The 25,852-nt window shown below is 44.8% G+C and overlaps 1 protein-coding gene across 1 annotated transcript in view; it reads right to left on the bottom strand.

Moving 5' to 3' along the window:
* Positions 1 to 4,522: 4,522 nt before the first annotated feature.
* Positions 4,523 to 25,852, bottom strand: part of PARP8 (poly(ADP-ribose) polymerase family member 8) — a 162,556-nt gene continuing 141,226 nt past the window's right edge. The window contains exons 19-26 of the mRNA XM_077816268.1: positions 25,757 to 25,805; positions 13,654 to 13,766; positions 13,374 to 13,446; positions 11,938 to 12,007; positions 10,677 to 10,753; positions 8,861 to 8,930; positions 6,626 to 6,710; positions 4,523 to 5,145 (exon numbers count right to left, since the gene is read on the bottom strand). Coding sequence (XP_077672394.1) covers positions 5,043 to 5,145; positions 6,626 to 6,710; positions 8,861 to 8,930; positions 10,677 to 10,753; positions 11,938 to 12,007; positions 13,374 to 13,446; positions 13,654 to 13,766; positions 25,757 to 25,805 — 640 coding nt within the window. The 3' untranslated portion in view covers positions 4,523 to 5,042. The remainder of the gene's footprint in view (positions 5,146 to 6,625; positions 6,711 to 8,860; positions 8,931 to 10,676; positions 10,754 to 11,937; positions 12,008 to 13,373; positions 13,447 to 13,653; positions 13,767 to 25,756; positions 25,806 to 25,852) is intronic.

Below are 25,852 nucleotides of genomic sequence, written 5' to 3'. Positions count from 1 at the left end.
ATGGAGGTTAGTGGTTCCCTGTCCCAAGACCCCACATAGAACTCTCCATAGGGTAGGGACCTTCACAAGAGTAGGCACGGAGACTGGGTAGTGCCGTTACATAGGGTCATGGCCAGGGGAATAACACATTGTCTCCCACTGAAACCATGGACATTTGCCAGGAAAGTTAATACAGACTGGAGCTACATTCCCTTTCCTGGGAAACATCATCTGTGGAGGACATACCCCTTTATGGGGGGGTTGCAGGGACAGCCATGGCCAGCAGATGTGTCTGATTGCACAGCTCCATTTGAGCTACACTGTTAGGGGGCTGGAAATGCCAGAACTCCATAGGCGCACAAGGCCTTTGTGCAAATGGCCTTGGCCTTTTCAGATCCCCTGAGATCCACATAGATCTCAAGGGATCTGTAGGGCTTCAGGGAGGGCAACTTCCACCCCCTAGATGGAATCATCAGGGAGAAATCCCGCAAAAGGAACGTCACAGAGAGTTTTCTACCTATTAGGGGTCTCCCTGGGGCTTTACTATGGGAGGGGACATGCTGACTGTGCCAACATTCTCTTTAAAGGAAGTAACTGAGGACGCTTTTCCATTCATAGATATGATAGCACTCAAAAAATATTCTCCTGTCCAAAAAAAAAAGACTAAGTTACTGGGTTTCCAAATGAGTTTCAATTTAATTCTACCACTATTCATAATGTGGGGGTTTCCCCTTGTTCTGCCTTCCAGGACCTGGACCCTACAAGGCCGACTGATTTCAGTGGGAGTTGTGGGCTCTCATGAGGTGATCAGTGCATTGCAGGCTCAGGTTCCTGATCACGAACATGAAGACTTCAGAACTTATTTGCTTCCTCGGGGATAATTAACAGCACTTCTTATCGAATTAGGCGCATTGCAGAGATAAAAAAAAATAATGCTGGTAAGAGAAACGGCACACTGTCAGGGCTTGATTCTGCCATATGGTCAGTGTTCTCAAGTCCCAATGAAATCAATAGGAAGTCACAGCACCTTTTCAGGACGTTGCAGGATCAGGCCCTTACTCCTTTCAAAGTTACTGTTAACACTTAGTTTGTATGCACGAGGCTTTAAAAAAAATTACTATCCACCTAAACAAGTAGAAGTTCAACCACAGTAACAGTAATGAAGCAATGGGGGGAAGGGAAGACCTGCAAAAACAAAATCAAAGGGGTTAAGATTGACAATTCAAGACCACACACTGTCTTTAAGGTCCACATGCTCCTCTCCTGTGCCACAGCCCACACATGGGAATGAGCAAATGGAAAAACTCCACGGTTCCTTTGGAGTCACTCAGCATTAGCACAGTCTCTCAAGTCTCGCAGGTGTCTGCAAGGGGCAGAGGGCACCAGTGGGAAGGTGAATGGAGGGCTGAGAGGAGATTCCATAGGAATCCCAGTCCCCATCCCAATGAGGAGTGCACCATGCGGCTCAGAGAGACTCCTTTAGGTGACACTAGAAAAAGAATGATTCGGCCGGTGGTGTGGAGAGGAGGACAGAATCAGTGAAGTTGCTGGGACCCAAAACTTGGGGACCGTAAAGAGCTGACTCCAGGGAGGAATTTGATTCCCTTCCTCCTGAAAGCTGCCCTGCAGCACCGCACTGTACATTATATCATACGAGTGTCTTTGTTTGCATGTAGGACCGTGCCTGTTTACACATATAGTACTCTGCATACTGCTCACCCAACTGTATGTTCTCCCCCAGGCTGTCCCCATCTCTCTGTTCCTAAGCTCGGTGCTACTTTGCACCCTACCAGTACTCTGTGTTCTCCACACACTGTTCCCTCTATGGTCTGTACTACTCTGTTCCCCACCAGTGTTGTCTCCCCCACCACAGTGTCTGTTCCTATGCTCTGTGCAACTCCGTATCCCACTAATGCTCTATGTTCTCCCACACTGTATTTGTGTATATCTCCCACACTCTCTCTGTCCCTCTTGGTGTTGACCTGTGCTTTGTGCAACTTCCCATGCTCCACGTTGTGTCCCTCAAGTACTCCTCTCGCAGTATTTTGGATCCCCTGGTGTCCACATCATGCTTTGAGTTCCCATACAACATCCTGGTTACCCTTCCATGTTCTATGCCATCCCCAACTGTTTGACCACACCCCCAACAATGTTTTGTATCCCCTGGTAAGTGTACCCCCAGTGTTCTCTGTCCCCTTGTGCCCCCAGCACTGTTTCCCCACAGATCATATGTATTTCCCAGTGTCCTCTGTTCGGTTGTGTCCCCACTCTCTTAGGGTCTGGTCTCACCAACAGAGGGTGCCTATTGAGAGAGGTGTAAGTAGGTGAAGTTTACATCCTGCCACATGCTCCAGGCTTGAGGAAAGGAGACATTTCCCTTCACTTTCAGTGAATGTACCCTGCAACTGAGAAGCTGGACTTTTTCCTTTGTCTTCCCCGCTGGCTAAGTCTGGCAGCACCTCTGCTTTCAGTTGGTAAGACAAGTCTTACCATTGGCTCATCAGTTGTTAAGCAGCCCCCGAGGTGAAGAGAAGAGAGTGCCAGACTTAGCCAGCAGGGGAGGCAATGGAAAGAGTCCAGCTCTCTCAGAGTCAGTAAGGACTCCCTACTGGGGATATGAGACCCAAAGAGAGGAGACACACTGGGACAGAGGACACTGCGATGTACATACGTTGAGAGTGGTGGAAACAGTGCTGTGACTAGAACTACTGTCCCTTTACCTCCGTTGCTTTTACTTGGTCACAGGCTTAAACCTGTAGTTAGGAGTTTGGGAGATTTTGGGAAAAGGATGAGGAAAAGACACTTTTGTTACATCCTGCCTGAAAGATGGAGAAATGTTCCCTCTTCCCCCCAATAGTTGTAGCATCTATGGGTACTCCTTATGTGGCTGGCACAAGAGGTCCAGTATGCACGCTGAATTTCACTCACTGCTCTAGTTACTCTCTGTTTCCCCAGAGCAGGATTTAGGCTGTGAATCTGCTGTAACTGGGGGGAGGGAGAAGTATGTCACTTAGAGTAGCTCTGACCCCCTCTTGGCCCCACCTATTTGTTGCACATCCCATATTTGAGGAGGCCCCCTGAAATGGTGGGCCATCATTACACTTAGCCACTGCAGGACTCCTCTGTGGACTTGTTCCCTGCTGCATAGTTCCCCTCAGTTTTTCTAGGTACAGCATTTCATCACATGTTCTATGTTTCACCATACTGTTGAGCTCAGCCTCCTCCCAGTTCAGCCATACATGTATATATAGCAGGATGAACTAAGGAAGAATGGTCAGTCCAGATTTCCAGCCTCAATTCTACTTTCCTTGCATTTGTGCAGTCAGACCCTTCACGCTACCTAACTGCTCCATGTAGATGGATCAACTCCAGAAATCATCCTTGGTGCAAGATGTTAAACTGCGCTGCAGTGCTACAGGTTATTAGTGGTGTCTCCAGAGATGGCCTGGTTCCAAGGAGGCCCGTTAGAGAACTTTACCTTTATTCTAGATAACTTCAATTTTATCCTTTTGAGTGAGGATTATTTTGTGATACAGGGAAACAGGAGTGATGAGGCAAGAAGCAGAGTAACTTGGAATAACAAAAGACTTCCAACAATAAATCTCTAACCCCTAATATCTCTGTACATTATACAATTATTTATATGACTTATGCTCTGTTTAAAGAAACAAGCACACACTGGGGTCTTCCTAATAACCATCATGTTAATAACAGTACAGGCCACTTCTGGAGGACTCAAGGTGTGATCTTCTATGGTAATTTTTGTGCCTATCTTCTCCCTTTCCAAGGCTGCAAGGGAGTGAAGTGGAGATGTACAGAGGGGGATCTGAAATGTTGTCAAAAGGGAAGGGCATGATCCTGCAAGATGACTTCAGTGAGAGCTGAGGGCAATTAGCACTTCATAGGAGGTGTTTAGCACCTTTTAGGATTGGTCCCTGGCCCCTAAAGTGTGCTGCCAACATGCTCATACTCTGGTAACCATTTTATTTTTAACACTTGTAATTCCTAAATCATAAAGATTTAACAGATTTGCTTTGTTTCCTTAGGGATGAATTAATAGTATTTCACCAAAGGGAACTCAAGAGTCATTCTGACATGTTTGTAACATGAAAGGTATTGCTATTTCTTCCTAATCGGACAATCAACTGAAATATATATAGGTCTTGATTTAGCCAGGTACTTAAGCACATGTCTTAATGTTAATCACAAGAGCAATGCCACTGAAAACACCTAAGTACCTTGCTAAACTGAGGTGATAGGTCATTGTAAAAACTGGTTTACAAATGGCTTCGCTACAAATTCACTTCTCAGCCCCTGGAACTCTGGTTAGCTCAGCTTGCATCTTTTAAATAATGTAACTTAACTGTTTACTGAATGGTATAGTTTTTTTTAAGAGAATGAAGAAGACTAGACACACACCATCAATGTAGTTATATTTCTCTTGGCAATAACTGAATACTGCAAAAATGTTTTCTTCTTTTAACTTTTTTTACTCTAAATTCTAGCTGCATTTGCGTACAGTAAAATGAATCTATGATATTGTAAGTAACCAACCTCTTCAATTTGACATGTTCCAGAAACCATTTTTACGGTGTATTAAAATATGTGAATATTCTTATTGCAAAGTGTCCTGTATAATGCAGGTTCTCCGCTACAAAATCTTCTCTCGCTTATATTTCAGTCATTCTAAATTTAAAATACCAGTATACAGTACTAAAATGGTCCAATTAAAGAGTTTAATATAAAAATATCAGCACAAAACTCCTTTTTAAATTGTTTATTGTGAGCAACCCAAATGTCTCTTAAATTGCTATTAGTTGTAGTATATTAATGGACTTTGTACCCCTATAATTGCTAATTCATACCATTTCAGGTATTTCAATGAGATAAGAAATACTAAGTAAGAAAAAAGGAAGTATTCAAAGGGTTAATTTGTTTAGTAGTAGCAGTAGTATTAATAATAATAATAATAAATTAGTTTTTCACATCTTCTTCAGTTCAAAATCCAGCTTTGAGACTGAGGAAGGCTTCCAAATCACATCAATTAAATAAGAGTGGTCCTTTTACCCAGTAGCAGTTTGATTACCAATGACTCGAAGAATCTCTTTGTGAATGCCTGTTTCTTGTGTATTTATACTTGTATCACCCACTTGGCCATCTTCATAACTAAAAAAGTACAGACAAAAAATAAAATTGTAATCCACTCTTTATTCACTATGCAATGACATCAGTGCTATATACTTTACAATGCTCCTTATTTCAACACTAAGCCATGAATATTACGTGGTGAGTGTAAACTCCAGAAGTGTGAAGCTGTTTGATGGCAGGATTTGCCCTTTCACAGAAGAGGCCTAGGGTTTCAACCAGCAAAACTGAAGTCCAGCAGGACCTGCTAGGGCTGCACTACTGCCTATCTCTGGCTCACTGTAAGCTGTTGGAAGCTCATCAGCTGCGGGAGCTCAGATGCAAAGGGCTTCCTTTCATTACCATCACTGGCTCTTGGGAACCTCCTGGAGCGGAGTGTTATGAAACCATGTGTAAGTTACTGCACTCTCCATCTGCAGTAACTGATTCTTTGTCTAAACTGGGGATTTGTTCTGATATCAGTCACTTTTGGTCAGTCACAGGGTACATCTACAGTGAAATAAAAGACCCAGCCACAGCCGGGTCAGCTGATGCAGGCTCACGGGGCTCAGGCTGGGGGGCTAACAACTGATGTGTAGATGTTTGGGCTCAGGCTGAAGCTGGGCCCTGGGACCTTCCCCAGCTCGTGGGTTCCCAGAGTTTGGGCTCCAGGTCAAGCCCAAATGTCTACATGGCAATTATATAGCCCCGCAGGCTAAGCCCTGCAAGCCCAAGTCAGCTGACCTGGGCCAGCTGCAAGTGTTTACCTACTGTGTAGACATACCCTTAGGGATCTGTACCTGTGCAAGTTTCAATGGCGGACATGGTAAACCAGTGCAGCTTACTCCTCCTTAGAACAGGGATAACAGGCACTGATGTAAAACACAGTTTTACCCTGTCTATACTCGGCGTATACATTGGTACACAAATACCAGTGAGTGGCCACCAATCAGGGCAAATCCCCAGTGAAGACAACTCCATATTTACTGCAAATTTGAAATAGAGGAGGCTCTGGGTGGGTCCAGGGGTCCAGCTGGGTGGCCTTCTTTGCAGGATGAGGGCCTATGTCGATATATAGTAGTCTCTTAATGAATCAAATGTGATAAAAGGAAACATCTGTTTTACAGCTAGAGTACAACTTAAAGATATATCTTTTTATCCCTATTTTTGACTTCCTTGGCTTTTCAGAAGTACACTCTAGGAGGGTTGTTTTTTGGTCTCAGGTCAATACAGCGATACACTTACTATAGTGTGACATATTCATATAGATTGGGAACATCCTATAGCCCTTCACCCATTGTTCTCTTTTTTGCTTATTATAACAAAAGGTAAAAGTAAAATAATCTATTGTCATTGATCTTGCAGACATTTCCTTAAAAAAATCAATTCTTGAAAAATTGTTCGGAAGACTTTATTTTTGGTCTCTTAAAGTGGTTGCAAAAAAAATTGAAGAAAACATGGCAAAACAATTTAGGAAATATACAAGTAGAATTTTAAAGCTAAAAAGACGTATTGTACTTACACAAAGAAGAATCTTGTACACACATGATCAGTGTTGGGAACTACCCATATCTCCCCATGTTTGTGCAGATCAGGTGAGGTTATCACTACAAGGAGAGAACAAACACTGAGCAGTGAAAACATCTCTGGAAAACATCATTTAAAAATATCTGTGCTTCCACACGTTTTAAATAGAATTGTGGGAATGTCTGTCGCCTTGTCTAGAACCTTGGAGTTGGCTGAACCTAGGAGTTAGGAGATCAGCTTAATTCTCGCTAACAATGGACACTCCAGTGGTATAGGGTACTGTGGGCCAATTAATCGAACTTTGGCACACAGAAAATTTATGTTTGATGATGAATGGGTGAAAAGTAAAATATGAACGAAAAAGCTGGGAAATGGGTCATTGATTATTTAGTATTATGCTTCTTCAAATGCTGCTAGAACCCTCCACCTCCCCCCCGCCCCCCATGTCAGGAATCAGGGCCTGCAGCAGAGCCAATCTCAGGGCAACTTAATGAGCACAGCTGGTCTGAAGTAGGTTGCCTGACTGGCTTGGCTACACCACCTGATCGACTGGAATGGCCCAGCAACAGCAGTTCAGTGGCTGCTCTAAGCATTTTCCCATGACTGTGATAACTCCGGCCTTGGACCTAGCCCTACTCCTGCCTGGCTTCGCTCCAGGTAACCTGGTCCTGACCATCAGCTCTGACGTCTGGCTCCGTCTCTGACCTTGGCTCTGGCCTCTGACTTCTGCTTTGGCCTCTGACTTCTGCTTTAACCACTGGAATTGGCTTCTGCTCTAACCACTAGACACAACCACCCATGTTCCAGTCACTGACACACATATAGAGGGAATTATGAATCTGGAGAATTACTTCTCTAGGAAACAACTACATATTAGATCACAGATTTTTTTTTTTAAACCATGAAGATAATGATCAGAAATAAGGTTTTCTGGGTAGAGTCCATTTTTGAATACAAACCATTTTGTTCTGAAGATCTTCCATAAACGCACTTGAACACTATTGTAAATAAATGCATGTGTACATAGCTTTACAATCTGCTGTGTGAGGTTTAACTCTTACCTCCTTCTCTTTTTTTCATTTTAAGTCAACATAAACGTTTGCCTCTTGCAACTCATAAACACTGGATGTTTTTTCTTTTATGACTGATTTTTTCATGAGTTATTATATCTTATGAACCCCCTCTCTCTACTCTTCCCTTCCTTGAGATGGATTTTTGCTGATCAAAAGTATATTTTGGCAAATTGTACATTAAAATATGCCAGAGAAACAAGACCTATGATAATTGAAATAGTTTTGCACATTCATTTCTATCCTTTGAATACCATTTACACTTGGAAAAGTATGTTTGGGATATTTAGATTTTTGTTTTTAAATTATTAGAAATGTAAAGACAAATTCTAGTTTCAGAATAGGTCTGTTCCCAGGAATTCTAGAATGACATTAGAAAATAATTGGTACAGTAATGGATTACATTTAAAAAAATGTCATTTAAAGGCTTCATATATGTGTAGAATTTGCACATGCAATTTTAGAGGCTGAGATAAGGTCCCTTTAAAAAATTGTCTTAAATTGTATCATCTTGAAAATTATTCTCCTTTCAAACAGTGCTAAAATATTTTTATAGCTGAGATGAAATCCTTACCTTCCTTTACCTGCTGTCAAAACAGATACATATTTGCTAGACCTTTTAAAAATGGTCAGGTCTTTTGAGAGTGACTATAGTCATACAGATTGGACATAACTATACGGATTTTTAAGCACAAGCAGAGAATAGAAATCAATTCATGTGTAGTGGTTACAAGAAGAAGAGATTATTTGCCTGAGCTGTCAGAACTGGGCTGAGAATTCAGATTAGGGAGATGTTCTTTATGAGTCTTGGATGCTCAAACCATTAACATACGACTTGCTGAGGTTCTTTACCAACCCTAGCTATGTGGTTAAAATTTGGGAGACTGAAAGGATGGTGACCAGTCACTTCCTACACATGATGAGCCCACCTTATTAATGGCCCTAGGTATGCTTGGGGAATGGGTATTGTGGGGGCAATGGGGGATGGGGCTGCATTGAGACTTAAGACCCATAAATTATGTAGGCATCTGCACACCTGCCAATGTTGTCTTATTAAAAAAACCTAACTTCAATTAAAGTTTGTATTAATTTGCATTTTACAAATTCAAACAGGTACAGTGCTGAGAAAGAAATTGGTTTTGAAGGGATTTTCAGCTTACCTTCACATAAGGCTATGCATTTTAAATTACGGCTTTGCAAAAATTGGGATTGCTGTCCTTTTTTCTGTGACTGAGAGATAAAAATGTGGGAAAATTAATTAAAATAGTAAAAGGAAACACAGGTAAAAATGTAACAAGAGTATTGTTTTAAATAGTTTATTTACTGATATAGTCTCGCTGGACACATTTGCATTATTGGGTTAAAAATGCAATAGTGGCAATTTCATAGAATCATAGAATATCAGGGTCGGAAGGGAGCTCAGGAGGTCATCTAGTCCAACCCCCTGCTCAAAGCAGGACCAATCCCCAACTCCCCAGATCCCTAAATGGCCCCCTCAAGGATTGAACTCACAACCCTGGGTTTAGCAACTACTTTATCCAATAGCAAGGTGTCCACTTCATTAGCAATTTGAGGGCTGGATAATATAGGTGGGAGAATCACATTATCAATGAGAAACAAGCTAATAAAAGGAGTAAAATGATAGTCAAATCCTGTTGCCCTGGGGTTTTCAGAAGAAACCTACATGAGGAGACCAGAATCCTCCAATCTGGCTGGGTGCAGGCCACAGAGAACCAGTGTAGCCATCACTCCAGTTCATGAGCTGTATGACTATCTATATCTGCCATATCACTTCTCTCCTCTTTGGTATCAATGGGATGGAATCCTCTTTCATCACGTAACAGCTGGGTACAGTACAATGGCTCTGTAGAACATTAGCTATAGTAGCATGTATTGCTTTACATGGGAGTTTGGCTAGTGCAGGGGTTCTCAAACTTCATTGCATCGCGACCCCCTTCTGACACAAAAAATTACTTCACGGCCCCGGGGGGGACAGAACCCTGAGCCCGCTGAGCCCCACTGCCCCAGATGGTGGTGGTGTGGGGGCAAAGCCCAAGCCTCACTGCTCTGGGCAGGCGGGCCAAAGGTGAAGCTCAAGGGCTTCAGCCCCAGGCAGAGGGCCTGCAACCTGAGCCCCGCCGCCCACAGCTGAAGCCCTCTGGCTTTGGCTTCAGCCCTGGGCCCAAGCAAGTCTAAGCCAGCTCAGGTGACCCCATTCAAAGGGGGTCCCGACCCACAGTTTGAAAACTGCTGGGCTAGTGGATAAATGTAGTCATGGTCTCTTTGGCCAAACCCTGTTACTTTACGCCTTTGGTCTCTGAGCTGCTATGGAATATGGTGACATGACCTACAGAGGATACAGAATTCCTCTGAATGGCTTCCCCACAGCATTTCCCTCCTGTAGCGAGGAACCATGCCGGTATGCATATACTTGTTAAGAGAGATGGGTGTAGAATTTCCTCCTAAGGATTTAGCCATCTGTAAGCCCAATGCCCATCTATAAATAACAGCTATTAGTTTACCTTTGATAAACAGAAACTTACCAGCTTAGAGTTTAGAAACTATCACAAAGAAAATCTGTAGTGTGCTATGAATGGAACTCTAGAGGGTTACAAACTAATTTTATAGCATTACCCATTCTAAATCCATACTGCACACCAATTTAGTAAAGACTCCAGAGTTCACAGGCAGAGGTTTGCCAGGAGTGATACTGAATTAAAGAATCAATCAGCATTTCTTCCCTATTTTTTTTTCAAATAGTTCTTCTTATGAAAGGAAATCCACATTTGCTGCAGTATAATCTGTAAATTGCTACTACCAGCAGTTGGATTATATTTGATCATTACAATGTCTTGGATACCGCTGTTTGTGTTCAATAAAAGAGAACTGTTGACTTTCCAAAGAAGGAATATTAATTCCTTCACAGTTACAAACCCAATATGCCTTCCAGATATACCGTTTGATATACTACTGTACCTGTAATGCATTACTGCCTTTACTGTTTGAAGCAGGTTCATCCTTAGCTGACACCTTCTGCTGCTTCTTATTCATCCCTAAAGACATTAAAATTACTTCAGGTTTACTGGTGTGTAAAGCATTGTAAGTATAAGATATACATGGAGAGTGAAAGCAGATATTGGAGTGGGGTCAGATTCCTCTGCAAAGCATCCTAAAATTCTTGTTCTCTGTCGCATCACATGCTACCACCAGTCTGACTCAGTCCCAAGAGCCACACATTTGCACGACAGTTCCAATGCCTTTAAAATAGCCAAAGTACTTTTAAGCAGGTGCAACAGCAGTTACACATGAGCTTAAATTCCACTGAATTCAGTTTAAGAATGTGCTTAAGCATTTTGCTGAAAAGGGATGGACTTCAGTTTAAAGTTAATCAAGCTTTGCTGCTTGTGGTGTGCTATTGGAAAAATAATTAGAATGAGTCCACAGAAGATTTTAATTTAATATTTCATCTTCAATATTTTATTTATTTTTTATTATATTAGATGCTATTTTATTTTGAAGTGAGTGATCTACATAACATTTACCACATGGAAATCATGCCACTCTCCTAACTCCAGGACATTTAACACCTTTATTATTATTTATATTACAATAGCATCAAGGATCTTAGTCATGGACCAGGAATCGATTGTGCAAGGCGCTGTAAAAACACAGAACAAAAAGATGGTACTTTATGCTACTATATCCTGTCCTTTATTCCTACATGGTCCAATCCAGCAGTGCACCTTAGCATGTACCTAACTTTAAGCATATGAGTAGTCCTATTGACTTAAATGGGAGTACTCTTCAGATTGAAGTTAAGCACACACTTAAGTGCTTTTTCTGGATTGGGTCCTATATGCCTATGCATACGTATATTGCATATAAATATATTTGCATGCTGTGGCCAAGATCTTTAAAAACAGAAGTGTAAAAGCAGGCTCCCAAGTCCACATTTAGGCTCCTTTCCAAAGTAATGGATACCAGTTGCCAAATTCTTCAATGGGAGGTCCTGGCTGCTCAGCACCCTTGAAAATCAGGGCATGTATTTAAGACCATAAATGGGAATTTAGGAGCCTATTTTTTCCATACAGGAGCTCCTGTTTTTGTAAATGCTGGCCTAAGATAGAAAGAGACAAAATTACTACAATGATTAAAACAATGAAGCAGGTAAAAAAAATCAGCAAATTAAAATATCTCTTTACATTCACCCCTCTTTAGAGTGATTTATAAATATCACCTGAGTAACCAAATGATATGCTTGACAGTGGACTAAGGTAGATCCCAATTCCAAACATTGCACCATGGAGCTGAAAAAGAATGTAAAAAAGGCTTAACATTAATTTGATAGTTTTACAAAGGAAATCAACATGGCACATGATCTAAACTGATCTGGATAATTATTTGCCCTCCCACCAATACAGTATCTGATATTAAATTATGTACAAAATAAGTCCTAAGAAAACTTGTGGCAAATATTATACAAACTCTTCTGTATCAAGCTAAAATACTCCTGCATACCCTGAAGACCATTTTTATGGCAGACCATTCCAATTGCCTGCAGATAAAGGAGTTTGCCCCAGTTTATAGCTGTAAAATAGTGTTTTCTGTTTTTAGATCTACTGGTGGTAAAGGAAATTCTTCTCCATATTCTGAAGTTATAGATGTATTTGTGTTGAGATTTAACACTGCAAACCATGAACAAATCAATGTCCTGCATGTTATCAGCAAACACAATGATAAACAATCAAAAAAAGTTAGGTTAAATCTGAAATGTAACCCTTGATCCTGAAAACAATTATGCGTCTGCATGGCTTTATTCATAATACATGTTTGCAGTATCAGGCCCACAGTTTGTATAATTTTTAAATTAGGTAAATAAATAAATGATCGCTGTTAGATTTATTCCAGAAGTCAGTGATGCTTTTGCCTAATTCATGTTTTTAAACAGGGTTTCCAAGAGCACCTGGTAGAAATATAGAGACAGAGTCTGCAAATGTGAATAACTTTAGTGACTTCAGAGGAACTGCTCAGGTCCTTATTAAGGTGCAGCCAAGAGCTTAAGTAGGGAGTGCTGTCATTCTTCCCAACTTTCTCTCTTCCCTCTTTTCCACTGATGTCTCTTTTCCCTCCCTCCCTATTGTACTGTCTCTCTCTTCTGTCCACTCTGTTACCTTTGCACTCTTTATCTGTATTCACTGAATCCTTTTGTTTTATTTCCCCTCTTCTGAACTGCTCTCTGTTAATTTTCTCTCTCCTCTTAGCTTGCTCCATTCAGTTACCTCACTCTCATTCTCCTCCATGACTCGGTCCTTATGATGATCTCTTTAGCAGTACTGAACAACACCTCCCAGATGGAAGAGGAAGCCCTCCATCTGGTACTTCCTCTTCCACTGAAGGTGCTGCTGTGCACAGCCTCAGTGTGAATCCCTAACCTTGCTGAAGTCAATGGGAGTTTAGCTATTGACTTCACTGGGGCCACGATTTCACCATCAATGCTTCAGAAGGACCAGTGGAACAACTGATTACTGTGAAAGAAGGGAGGATATAATTGCACCATTTAGTTTTTGATTGCCAAGATGGCCACCTCAACTGCCTCTCCCCAAAGGTGCCCTATGTTTAATATGTAACCTTGTACCTATGGGTCAGATAAGAACCCTTGTATCTATTATTTACCTGCAGCCTTGTATTGGAAGCAACAACTAAGCCATTCCTCAGGATGGAGTGCCAGTTTTCAATGTGTGAACCACTTAAAAATAAAGTGGAAAGAAGGAAAATAAGTAGTGTTTCAAGACACCCAGAATGAAATTTACCATTTTCTCTAAAACAATGTATTTGCAATTGAAAACCTCTAACTCTTAGAATATCTGTGTTTTTCTTTACACATATTTTCAGATGATGAAAGCACAATAAGAACTGTTAGCATTATTTTTACTAATTCCTTTTTCATACTTACTGAAATGCAAAGGTACTTCCATAGAGATTTTTAGCAGCTCTGAAATTGGATTCTTTGGCTGGTGGACTGCTGAGAAGGAGGAACTGATGGGGAGTGTGCATAAACTTCAGTTGCTGTAAAATATAACAGCACACAAGTGAAAAGATGCTAATGAACATGAACCTGTTGTATTTTCAGAATTAAGTTTTTCTAAGATATTGTGCTGGTTCACGCAATATACTATTACTCCTCAAGTCAGATATGAAATAATTTGAAGCCAGTTTCATTATAATAGCTTGTATTTCCAATCAAATTATAAAAATACCGCCCAGTTTATGAAGTATATGAAAGTGCGTGACATACACGACAACCTAAGATAACCCATGCTGACACCACTGAAATAACTGAATTGAGTAATATATCCATGGTGTTTTGATCAGAATGGTGTGATGCTGTTAGACTAAGTATCAGCTCATGCTAAATCTCCAGGTCTCACTGAACACTTACAAAAGCAAACTGGAAATAGGAATAGTTACTGAGGCCTGGTATACACTACAGGGTTAGGTCGAATTTAGCTGCATTAGGTCGATTTAAAAATGACTGCATCCACACAACCAATCCCATTCCATCAACCTAAAGGGCTCTTAAAATTGACTTCTGTACTCCTCCCCGAAGAGGGGAGCAGCGCTAAAATCGACCTTGCTGGGTTGAATTTGGGGTAGTGCGGACGCAAATCAATGGTATTGGCCTCCAGGAGCTATCCCAGAGTGCTCCATTGTGACCGCTCTGGACAGGACTTTGAACTCCGATGCACTAGCCAGGTACAGAGGAAAAGCCCCGGGAACTTTTAAATTTAATTTCCTATTTGATCAGTGTGGCAAACTCAGCAGCACAGGTGACCATGCAATCCCCCCAGAATTGTAGAGCGTAGAATGTTTCTAAGTTCCCCCTGTCATCTCCGTCCCTGAGGTTACCACAGATTAGAAGGCAAAAAAAACACATTCGTGATGACATGTTTTCCGAGCTCTTGCAGTCCTCCCTCACTGATAGGGCACAGCTTAATGCATGGAGGCATTCAGTGGCAGAGGCCAGGAAAGAATTAAGTGAGTGTGAAGAGTGGAGGCAGGACGAGATACTGAGGCTAATGGGAGAGCAAACAGACATGATGAAGCGTCTGTTGGAGCTGCAGGAAAGCCAACAGGAGCACAGACCCCCGCTGCATCCGCTGCCTACCCTCCTCCCCAAGTTCCGTAGCCTCCTCACCCAGATGCCCAAGAATGCAGGGGGAGGGGGGAGGGGAGGCTCCGGGCACCCAGCCACTCCACTCCAGAGGATGGCCCAAGCAACAGAAGGCTGTCATTCAAACAGTTTGATTTTTAGTATGGCTACAATAAGCAATGTGGCCTTGTCCTTCCCTCCTCCCCCACCCCACCCGGGCTACCTTGTCCGTTATCTGATTTTTTTTTTATTAATAAAGAACGAATGCATGGTTTCAAACCAATAGTGACTTTATTTCGAAGGGGGGAGGGTGGTTGGCTTACAGCAAATTAAAATCAACAAAGGGGGTGGGTTTGCATTAAGGAGGAACACGCACAACTGTCACACCGAAGCCTGGCCAGTCATGAAACTGGTTTTCAAAGCCTCTCTGATGCGCAGCGCGCCTTGCTGTGCTCTTCTAATTGCTGTGGTGTCTGGCTGATCAAAATTGGACGCCAGGCGATTTGCCTCAACCTCCCACCCCGCCATAACCGTCTCCCCCTTACTCTCACAGATATTATGGCGCACACAGCAAGCAGCAATAACAATGGGAATGTTGGTTGCGCTGAGGTCTGACCTAGTCAGCAAACAGCGCCAACGAGCTTTTAAACGTCGAAAGGCACATTCTACCACCATTCTGCACTTGCTCCGCCTATAGTTGAACGGCTCCTTACTACTGTCCAGGCTTCATGAGCCATGGGAGCAAGGGGTAGGCTGGGGTAGGTGTGACCGTGAGGTGCTGCTGGCTGGGAGAGCAGCCTGAGGCAGAAGCCTCCAGCTCGCATGATATTCCAGGACTGAATCTCCATGAGATGAAACTTAAAGAAGAGAATGACCGGGAGTCTCTGGCTCCCATTCGGTGCTCTAAGAGGAGAATAGCCATGTCTGTCCAGGCGCCACTGAGCAACCTCACCAAGGTCTGCCAGGACCACCCAGGAGACATACAACGGCTATCAGTCCTACTGCACCGTCTGCCGCGAAGGCAAGGTGCTGCTGCTGTGTAGCAATGCAGTACCGCGTCTGCCAGCAGCACCCAGGAGATGTAGGGTGACGGTGGGCTGAGCGGGCTCCATGCTTGCCATGTTATGGCGTCTGCATGGGTAACCCACGAAAAAAGGCGCGAAATGATTGTCTGCGTTGCTTTCATGGAGGGAGCGAGGGCGGGGGGCCTGACAACATGTACCCAAAACCACCTGCGACAATGTTTTTGCCCCATCAGGCATTGGGAGTTTAACCCAGAATTCCAATGGGCAGCAGAGACTGTGGGAACTGTGGGATAGCTACCCACAGTGCACCACTCTGTAAGTTGATGCCAGCCACAGTAGTGAGGACGTGTTCCGCCGACTTAATGCACTAAGTGTGGACATATGCAATCGACATATAAAATCGGTTTCTAAAAATCGACTTCTATAAAATCAACCTAATTTCGTAGCTTAGACATACTCTAAATCAAAAAGCCCATGGGCATCTCTTATTGTAATAGTACATGAAAAGTATACAACCATGAGCTTTTGTGTGGATTTTAGAAAGCTAAATGCTATCACCCAACCTGACCCATAGCCCACACCCTGAATAGAGGACTTACTGAATCTATTGGCTGGTGCAAAATTCATAAGCACACTGAATTTAACTTGTGGATACTGGCAAATTCCTTTAGATGCTGATGCCCAAGAAAAACCCACTTTTATAATGGAGTTTGGCCTATATGAGTTTAAGGCTATGCCTTTTGGATTACTAAATGCAGGAACCACATTTCAGAGGCTTGTCAATGAAGTGCTGCAGGGGTTACAAATCTTTGCCAGGCCCTATATAGATGACTTGGGTATTTTCAGTAGCTCCTGGCAAGACCATTTAAACCATGTAGGAATTGTGTTACAAAGGCTGAGAGAAGCCAACCTCAAAGTCAAGGTCTCCAAATGCAAGATGGGGGCTGCTGAAGTATCCTACCTAGGACACAGAGTGGTAAGTGGGTTGGTTTTAAAGATAGAAGTTATTCAGAGTTGGCCTGCTTATTGAACAAGAAGCAGGCCCAATTCTTTATTGGCCTGGTGAACTATTACTGGAGGTTTGTAAAATTACATTGTGGCCCTCATAAGAGACCGTACAAAAAGAAGGAAATCAGACCAGGTGGTAAGGACAGAGGCTGTGAGATAGGCTTCCAGAAAAGAAGCTTTGTCTAAAGAGGCTGTTTTGGTCAACTCTGATTTCAGAAAACAATTTGTGCTGTGTACTGACACTTCTAAAACTGGGTTAAGTGCAGTACTGATGCAGGATGGGGTGGGGAACAAGAGGCATCCCATTACCTACTTAAGCAAAAAACTGACCCCTACTGAACAAAACTATGCTCTCCCTGAGAAAGAATGCTATGCCACTGTCTGGGCAGTTAAGCAACCTAAACCTTATTTGTCTAATAAAAAAATTAAGGTTTTGAATGATCACACCCCTTTGACGTTGCTGCACCGAGCTAAGCAGATGATTCTAGATTAGTTGGAGTTTAGCCCTACAGGAATTTGACATAGAAATAATTCATATGAAAAAGAAGGAAAATGTAGTGGTTGATGCCTTATCAGGAATGAGGGGAAGTGCGAGGTAGCCGGAGATTTTTGCCTGAGCAGTATCTGTAAGGGTGTCAGTGGCGCCCCTTGAGCGCCGTGCCCATGCGTCGGTATATCCGGTGCTGCCAGCCCTACGCCCTTTCAGTTCCTTCTTGACGGCAACTCCAACAGAGGGGCAGCTGGGCAGGTAATGGAATGGACATAAGCAACGCATCTCGAAGAACACGAGTTACAAGGTAGGTAACTGTTTTTTCTTGTTCAAGTGCTTACTCATGTCAATTCCATTCTAGGTGACTCACAAGCAGGGTCAATGGAGGTGGGCTTGGATTTCATGGTCTTACAGCGCGCAGCACTGCTCTGCCGAAGCCAGCATCACCCTGGGCCTGCTGGGTAAGTGCATAATGGGACGTAAATGTGTGGACAGTTGACCAGGTAGCAGCTCTACAGATCTCTTGGATCGGCACCTGAGCCAGATGATGCTTGAGCTCTAGTTGAGTGTGCCTTGACTATTGCCGGTGGAGGCACTTTCGCCAGTTCATAGCTGTAGCGGATGCAGGCCATGATCCAGAATGAAGTCCTTTGAGCAGATACTGGATGACCTTTCATCCTGTCTGCCACCACAACGAACAGCTGCACTGACTTGTGAAATGGCTTTGTCCTTGTTAGGATATAGATATTCACGCCTGTCTGTGAAGGCCTATGCTCTTAAGAATTTAGGTGTATTCATAACACTTAGCTAGTTATAGAGGTATAAAAGAAAGAATCAAAATCACTGTCTGCCAGTGTAAGGGCCTTCTCTTACTGTGACAGTCTGAGGCCCTGTTCTTAGGCTAAGATCTTGGCTAAGCAGCAGAGGCAGTCATAAGCTGGGAAGTGAACGGTCACATCCTTATATTCCAAACTAGTCATGTTGAAATAAGGTGCTATTGGGCTGTTAGGAATACAATCCTGTCTTGATAATGCCTATCACCGCCAGAGAAAAGGAAGTGCCTAGAAAATGTAAAAGGAAACTTAGTTTGATAGCATCCTGTCTGGCAAGAACTCACTTATCAATAGTTGGGATGTGAAATCCTCATTTCTGTGTTGTTCTATCATTGTAGTCCCCATTTCCCATTGTTTGTCTGTATAATCTCTGTCTGGTTCTGTGATTGTTTCTGTCTGCTGTATAATTAATTTTGCTGGGTGTAAACTAATTAAGGTGGTGGGATATAATTGGTTAAATAATCATGTTACAATATGCTAGGTTAGTTAAATTTCAGTAAAATGATTGGTTAAGGTACAGCTAAGCAAAACTCAAGTTTTACTATATAGTCTGCAATCAGGAAGTGTGTGTGTGTGTGGGGAATGGGAACAGGGAATGGGGGTGTGGAAATTGGCATCATGTTTTGCTAAGGGGGGGAAATGGGAACAGGGACACAGGTAAGGCTATGTGGTGTCATAGCTGAGAAAGGGGACACTAAGGAAGGAAACTGGAATCATGCTTGCTGGAAGTTCACCCCAATAAACATTGAATTGTTTGCACCTTTGGACTTCGGGTATTGTTGCTCTCTGTTCATGCGAGAAGGACCAGGGAAGTGAGTGGGTGAAGGAATAAGCCCCCTAACAGTCCTGTTGATGTAGAAGGCCAGCGCTCCTCCTCCAATTTCTTCAGGAAGAAGACAGGTAAGTATGTCCTGTCTGGTAGGAACCTGGGAAACTACCTTGGGCAGGAATGTTGGCTGCGGCTGCAGCTGGACCTTATCCTTATAGAATAATGCATAGGGCAGTTCTGAAGTAAGTACGCTGATCTCAGACACCCTGCATGCGGACATTACCGCAACCAGGAACAAAATCTTCCACAAGAGAAGGAGAACAGAGCAGGAAGCCAGAGGTTCAAAGGGAGGCCCCTTGAGGCTCAACAGCATGAGAGGGAGGGATACAGTCCTGGATGTGAGGGTAGAGACACTGCAGACCTTTCAAAAAACAGACCGTCATGTCATGAGCGAAGACCGACTTGCCTTGGAAAAGAGGGTGGAAAGTCGAAACAGCAGCCATGTGGATCCTGATTGATAACAGGGACAAGCCCTGGATCTTGAGGTGTGGAAGATAATCCAGGATCACCTGCAGCGAGGCCTGGATACATCGTTCTGAAGCCCAGCATGTGAACCTTTTCCACTTAGCCAGGTAAGTCGTTCTTCTGCTATCCAACAAGAGCTGTTGAACCTGGGCTGAACATTCCCGCTTCTCCGCATTCAGCCATGCAGTAGCCATGCTGTCAACTGCAACACCGCCAGGTTCAGGTGCAGAAGACTGCCACGGTTCGGGGATAGCAGGTCCAGCCAGAGAGGCAGTTGCAGTGGGGCAGCTACCGAAAGGTCCAGCAGGGTGCCAAACCAGTGTTGGCGAGGCCACTCGGAGGCTATCAGGATAATCTTTACCCTGTCCTGTTCGGTCTTCACAAAGACTCTGTGGATCAATGGCACTGGCAGGAAGGCGTATATCAGTGCCCCCGACCACTGGAGCAGGAAAGCGTCTAACAGTGAACCCGTCCATCCTCCAGAATGAACAGAACACAAGGCATTTCCTGTTCTGACGGTATGCGAACAAGTCCACCTGGGGAGTTCCCCACTTCCGGAAGATAATAATGACCGCCTCTGGACGGAGTGACCACTCTTGGGGAGATGAAAAGGTCCTGCTGAGGTGATCCAAGATGTTCCTGGTTCCAATCAGGTGCGCTGCTATCAGATGAATGGCATGCCACACAGAAAAATGCCAAAGGCAGAGAGCTTCTTGACAAAGGGCCGAAGACCTAGCACCGCCCTGCCTGTTGATAAAATACATCACAGCTGTATTGTCTGTCAGGACCTGCATCACCTTGCCCTTCAGGTGGGGCAAGAAAGCCTGGCAGGCCAGGCAAACTGCTCTGAGCTCCCTGACGTTGATGTGGAGGGCCAGAATGTCCCGCAACCAGGGGCCCTGGGTGCTCAGCTGGCCCAGGTAAGCTCCCCAGCCCAGGTCCAAAGCATCAGAGACCAGGGTAAGCAATGGGAACGGGGTTGCGAAGGGGACTCTCTCCAACACTGACCTGGGGTCCAACCATCAATCCAGGGATGATCTGATGCGGTCTGGCACCCTGACTACCCGGTCTAGGTTGTGTCTCTTGGGGACGTAGACCGACACAAGCCACGCTTGCAGAGGCTGGAGATGGACCTGAGCATGGCTGACCACGTATGTATATGCGGCCATGTGATCCAACGCCAGCTGAGACATGGTGAGTAGGTGGTTCTTTACATGGGAGATCAGGTCCGACATGGCCCGAAAACACTCTTCTGGTAGGAAGACTTTGGCCTGCATGGAGTCGAGAACTGCCCTGATGAACTCTATTCGCTGGACGGGCAATAAGGTGGATTCCTTTATCAATAGGCCCAGGTTGCGGCAGGTGGAATGCACCAGATTGAGGCTCCTTTGCACTTACTCCTGATACCTGCCATTGATGAGCCATTTGTCGAGATATGGGAAGACCTGGACCCCTTGACATCTCAGGTAAGCAGCCACTGGCGCCATACACTTTGTGAACACCTTCAAGGACGATGATAGGCCAAAGGATAGCGCCGTGAATTGAAAATGGCATCCACCAACTATAAAATCAAGGAAATGTCTGTGACCCTGGAATGTGAAAATAAGTATCCTTCAAGTCGAGGGTGGCATACCAGTTTCCCAGATCCAGGGAGGGGATGATGGAGGCCAGGGAGACCATGCGAAACTTCAACTTTCTGAGAGACTTGCTGAAGCAACGCAGATCCCGAATGGGTCTGAGAACCCCACTTTTGCTTTTGTGATTAAGAAATAGCAGGAATAGAACCCTTTTCTCTTCATGTCCTGAGGAACCTCCTGCACTGCCCCAAGATCCAGGAGGTTCTCGACTTCTTGGACAAAAAGTTGCTCTTGAGTAGGGTCCCTGAAGAGGAACAGAGAAGAGTGGTGGGTAGGAGGGAGGGGTGGCCAAAAATTGCAGGGGATAGTCCTGAGAAACTATATCCAGCACTCAGTGGTCCGAGGTGACCTGAAACCAGGCCGAATGGTAGGGATGAAGACAGTCAAGGAAAGAACAAGGTGGATCTGGGAATTGACTGGGGCATTGCTCTTGAGTGCACCTTCAAAATGAATGCTTCTGGCCCCTGGGATGCTTTGCTGGGCCGAGTGGGTGAGCAGGAGGAGGAAGGGCGGCGACAACTAAAGCTTATGTCTCTATTCCTTCTTCTTGCAGGCCCTTGATGAGGCTGCCAAGGCCTTGGCGGTGGGGGCAGCCAGAACTGCTTTTGAGCAGACTGCGGTGTATGCATGCCCAGCGAGCGAAGGGTGGCCTGAGTGTCCTTCAATCCATGCAGCCTTGTATCAGTCTGCACTGAAAAGAGACTGTTCCCATCAAATGGGAGGTTCTGGATAGAGGTCTGCAGCTCTTGTGACAGGGCAGCGGTCTGAAGCCAGGAGCTGCGCCTCATGACCATTGCCGATGTGAACACACTGGCCACCGAGCCTGATGTGTCACGTCATCTGGAGGGAGCATCTAGCCGCCACGGTGCCCTCCTCCACCAGGGTACCAAATTCCTGGGCCAAACCCTGAGGGAGGGACTCCTTGAACTTACAGAGGGAATCCCATAAGTTAAAACTGTACCTGGCCAAGACGGCCTGATGGTTCATCACCCGGAATTGCAGGCTGACTGTTGAATAAATTTTTCTCCCCAAAATGTCCAACCTTTTGGCCTCTTTATTTTTGGGAGTTGAACTAGTGTGGCCTTGCTTGTCCTTTTCATTGGCCGCAAAAACAACCAGCAAGCCCGGAGGTGGGTGGGTATAAAGGTACTTGAACCCTTTGGTCAAGATGAAGTACTTCTTTTCAGTCCTTTTGGAGGTGGGAGGGATGGACAGAGGGTCTTGGCAACTTTTAGGACCGTCATATACTGGTAGTGTGACATGTGCTGGGGTAGAGGCCGAGAGGACATTGAACAAGGTATCCGCCTGCTCGGCCATCTCCTCCACCTCTAGGCCCAAGTTCTCGGCCACCCATTGAAGCAGGGCCTGGGGTTCCTTAAAATCATCTGGGGAGCTGGAACTCGAGGGTCCCGCGATCACCTCATCCAGGAATGAGGACGATGACTGAACAGCTGTGGGAGGCTTAGGGGCATCAACCCCTGGGGAGAGGGGAATTTTGGGGTGGGCACTGTCTCCTCTACCTCCAACCTCATGAACCGAGTCCAGTGCCGCCAGCTGTTGCTCCTAGGTGGTGGCAGATGAGTGGTGCGAGGGAGGCATCACCATGACCGGCACTTCCCACGTGCTCCAATAAGGACACTGCACTGGTCACGGCCCGTGCCATCAAGGTGTCGACGTCGATGAAGCCTCGGGAGCCCAACTGCATCAGTGGAGTCTGGGTGAGGGGCTGAACTGCTTTCCGTGCTGGAGGAATCCCCATCTGGAGGCCATGTTGGGGCCAGCGATGCCTGAGTCTGCCTGCTAACTGTTGCCGCCGGAAACTGGTGCCCAGAGCAAGGGGATTGGTGCCGGTCCCAAGGAGACTGGTGCCAGTGGGTCTGGAGACATGATGGGGAGCGCTCCCCTGGAGCAGGAGACCAAGATTTGAGCTGAGAGGACGACCGGCGGGTGAATGAACAGTGCCAGTAGTATGGCGATGAGTGTATCCCTCTAGGTGATCCATACTGAGACAGCAGGGACCGCGATCGTGGTGCTGGTGACCAAGAGCAAGCCCCAGAGGATCTGGGCTGTGATTCCGGCGTGGAGGTGGAGAACACTATCTCACCTCGGGGGATCAGCAGAGCTTCACTGTCCCCTAACGGGTCTTAGTGGTTAGCTTGCCCTCGTGGGGTGCTTTTGCCATTTCCTGAGGTTCGTGTTATCAGCAGTGCAGGCGGAGGCCTCTGCTCTCTCGGCACTGGGGGAGCTTGGGAAAGAATTGGTGCCACCAGGGGTTGGGCCCTATTCTGCTCTTGGGAGTCGGTGGTGGACATTTTAAGGGGCTAAGGGCTCCGGGGAGGCACAGACATGTGGCTCTGGAGTGGCCAGGTGGCCCGAACTCCGTCCCTTCCCATGGCCCTTCTTTCCTAGTGCTGGGGAGCCGTACTTCTTTACATTCTTCTTGGACACTGGTGATGGGGAGCAGTGCTGGGCAGACCCTGGTGCCAGGGACGCACTGCGCCCTGAGGCCGAGGTACTTGGCAAGTCTTGGCGGGACGGCTCGGAAGCCAGACGAAGGGCAGACTCCATGAAGATAGCCCGTAAATGAATATCCCACTCCTTCTGAGTCCTGGGCTGAAAGTTCTTACAAATATGGCACTTGTCCTTTACATGTGATGCCCTCAAACACTTGAGGCAGCTGCAGTGGAGGTCACTTACAGGCATAGGTCTGTTACAGTCCACGCAGGTCTTAAACCTGGGAGCTCGGGGCATGCCCCGCCTGGGGCAAAGTTCCCGCTTGGACTCTAACTTCTAACTACTAACTACACTTAACTACTTAACACTAACTACTATCAACAAACTATTTACAAGGCCCTAAGGCTCTAAGTCAGTAGAGACGCAACCGCTAGCCCTTCCTATGCAAGGAAAGGTGCTCTGACTAACCACCACGGGTGGTAAGAAGGAACTGAGAGGGCACAGGGCTTGCGGCGCGTGATATACCAACGCATGGGCATGACACTTAAAGGGGCGCCACTGCCGGCCCTACGAATACCGCTAAGGCAAAAATCTCTGACAACCACACATGTGGGCGCACACACACCTAGAATGGAATCAACATGAGCAACTCGAAGAAGAAAGCAGCCTCGTGTAACACAAATGAAGAACTTTAACAGGAAAGTGCTAATTCTTGTGCATTTGAAGGCAAGAGGCCATTGTGTATGATAATCAGAGATCAAAGACTCTAAGGGTATGTCCACACTACAAATAAAAATCTGTAGCTGGCCTGTGCCAGCTGACTCAGGTGCTGTTTCATTGCAGTGTAGACTTCTAGGTTCAGGCTGCAGCCTGAGCACTGGGACCCTGTCACTTCGCAGGGTCTAGAGCCTAGGCTCCAGCCGTGGGTATTTAATTGCAGTGCATTCCTCTCTCTTCCACCCTCAAAGAGCCCACTTGGGTAGTGACCCTGCCAGCTTGTTTTCTGTGAGAAGAAAATATGGACACAAGGAAAAATTCTTCATCTCTGGAATGTTTGGATTCTAACAGGGTAGAATAACTGAATGACAAGACAGAGATTCCCCAGATAATTCTGAGCAGCCCCAGGAGACTTTTGGAAAATGGAGATTACTACATCTCGGCTCCCATTTAGAATGATAAACTGTGACTCAACTGTACATCTATTCTTATCTGCTTTAACCTTTCGGTAACTCTCATTCTTTTTCTTAGCTAATAAACCCATAGTTAGTTTACAAAAGAAATGGCTACCAGCGTTGTCTTTGGAGTGAGATCTAGGATGCAAATCAACCTGCATGAGTGATTGGTCTCTTGGGACTGGGTGTAACTTGGAATATTTTGTGATTTTTGGTGTAAGTGACCATTTATCATCTAGTCTAGCTTGCCTGGGTGGCAAGATAGACTTGAGTGTCTAAGGGGATTGCCTGTGACTCTATTATAAGACTATTGTAGTACTTGGGGAGTTCACACTTGGTACTGGGTTGATGAAATTTATTTATAGAATGTACCACCACTTTGGGGTGTCTGCTCTGCTTTTGAAAGTCTGCCCTGAAGTAGGCACTCATGGTCGTGAGCCACTCCAGAAAGCATTTCAGGTGGCTTTGAATTAAGACTCTGATTTGAAAGGCCACAGATTCATTCAGTGTATTTTAAACAAAATCAGAGGCATAATACTGTACTTAGGAATGAACAACTCAATTCAAAGAATCCCTTCCACGTGCCATAGCTACTGATTCCTTTTTATAGTACACCTACTTGTGTGCATGCATGCTAAACTATCTTTAACACACCCCTACATCTGTAATACACATCCTAAAGAGACAAAGTGTTCAAAAGGATCTATATTAGTGTGAAATATTGAAGTAATGAATGAGAACAGCAGGATGAATACTACAGAAATTAACCAGATATTACCAAGACTGTGTTGTTTCTTCACACAAATAAACAACACACTCACACACACATCACAAGTGAGATTTTTAAAAGCACTCAGCATTGACCTGAATCTGCTCTCACTGGAGTTAATGGTAATGCTCCTGCTGACTTAAATGGGAACAAAGTTAAAACAATGCTGAGTGATTCTGAAATCCCACCATACTAATATACAAAGAAAATAACTCCAAACTTACCCTGTTCACTGGTAGTTTCACAATATGTGACCTATTACTAGAAATAACCCTGAAATAAAGAAAAATAAATAAATGTATGTATCAAATGGGATAAAC

The sequence above is a fragment of the Eretmochelys imbricata genome, chromosome 5, assembly GCF_965152235.1.
Source record: "Eretmochelys imbricata isolate rEreImb1 chromosome 5, rEreImb1.hap1, whole genome shotgun sequence".
Classification (NCBI taxonomy): Eukaryota; Metazoa; Chordata; order Testudines; family Cheloniidae; genus Eretmochelys; species Eretmochelys imbricata.
Note: the sequence above shows the minus strand (reverse complement) of the source record. Positions and strands in the feature narration are given on the sequence as shown.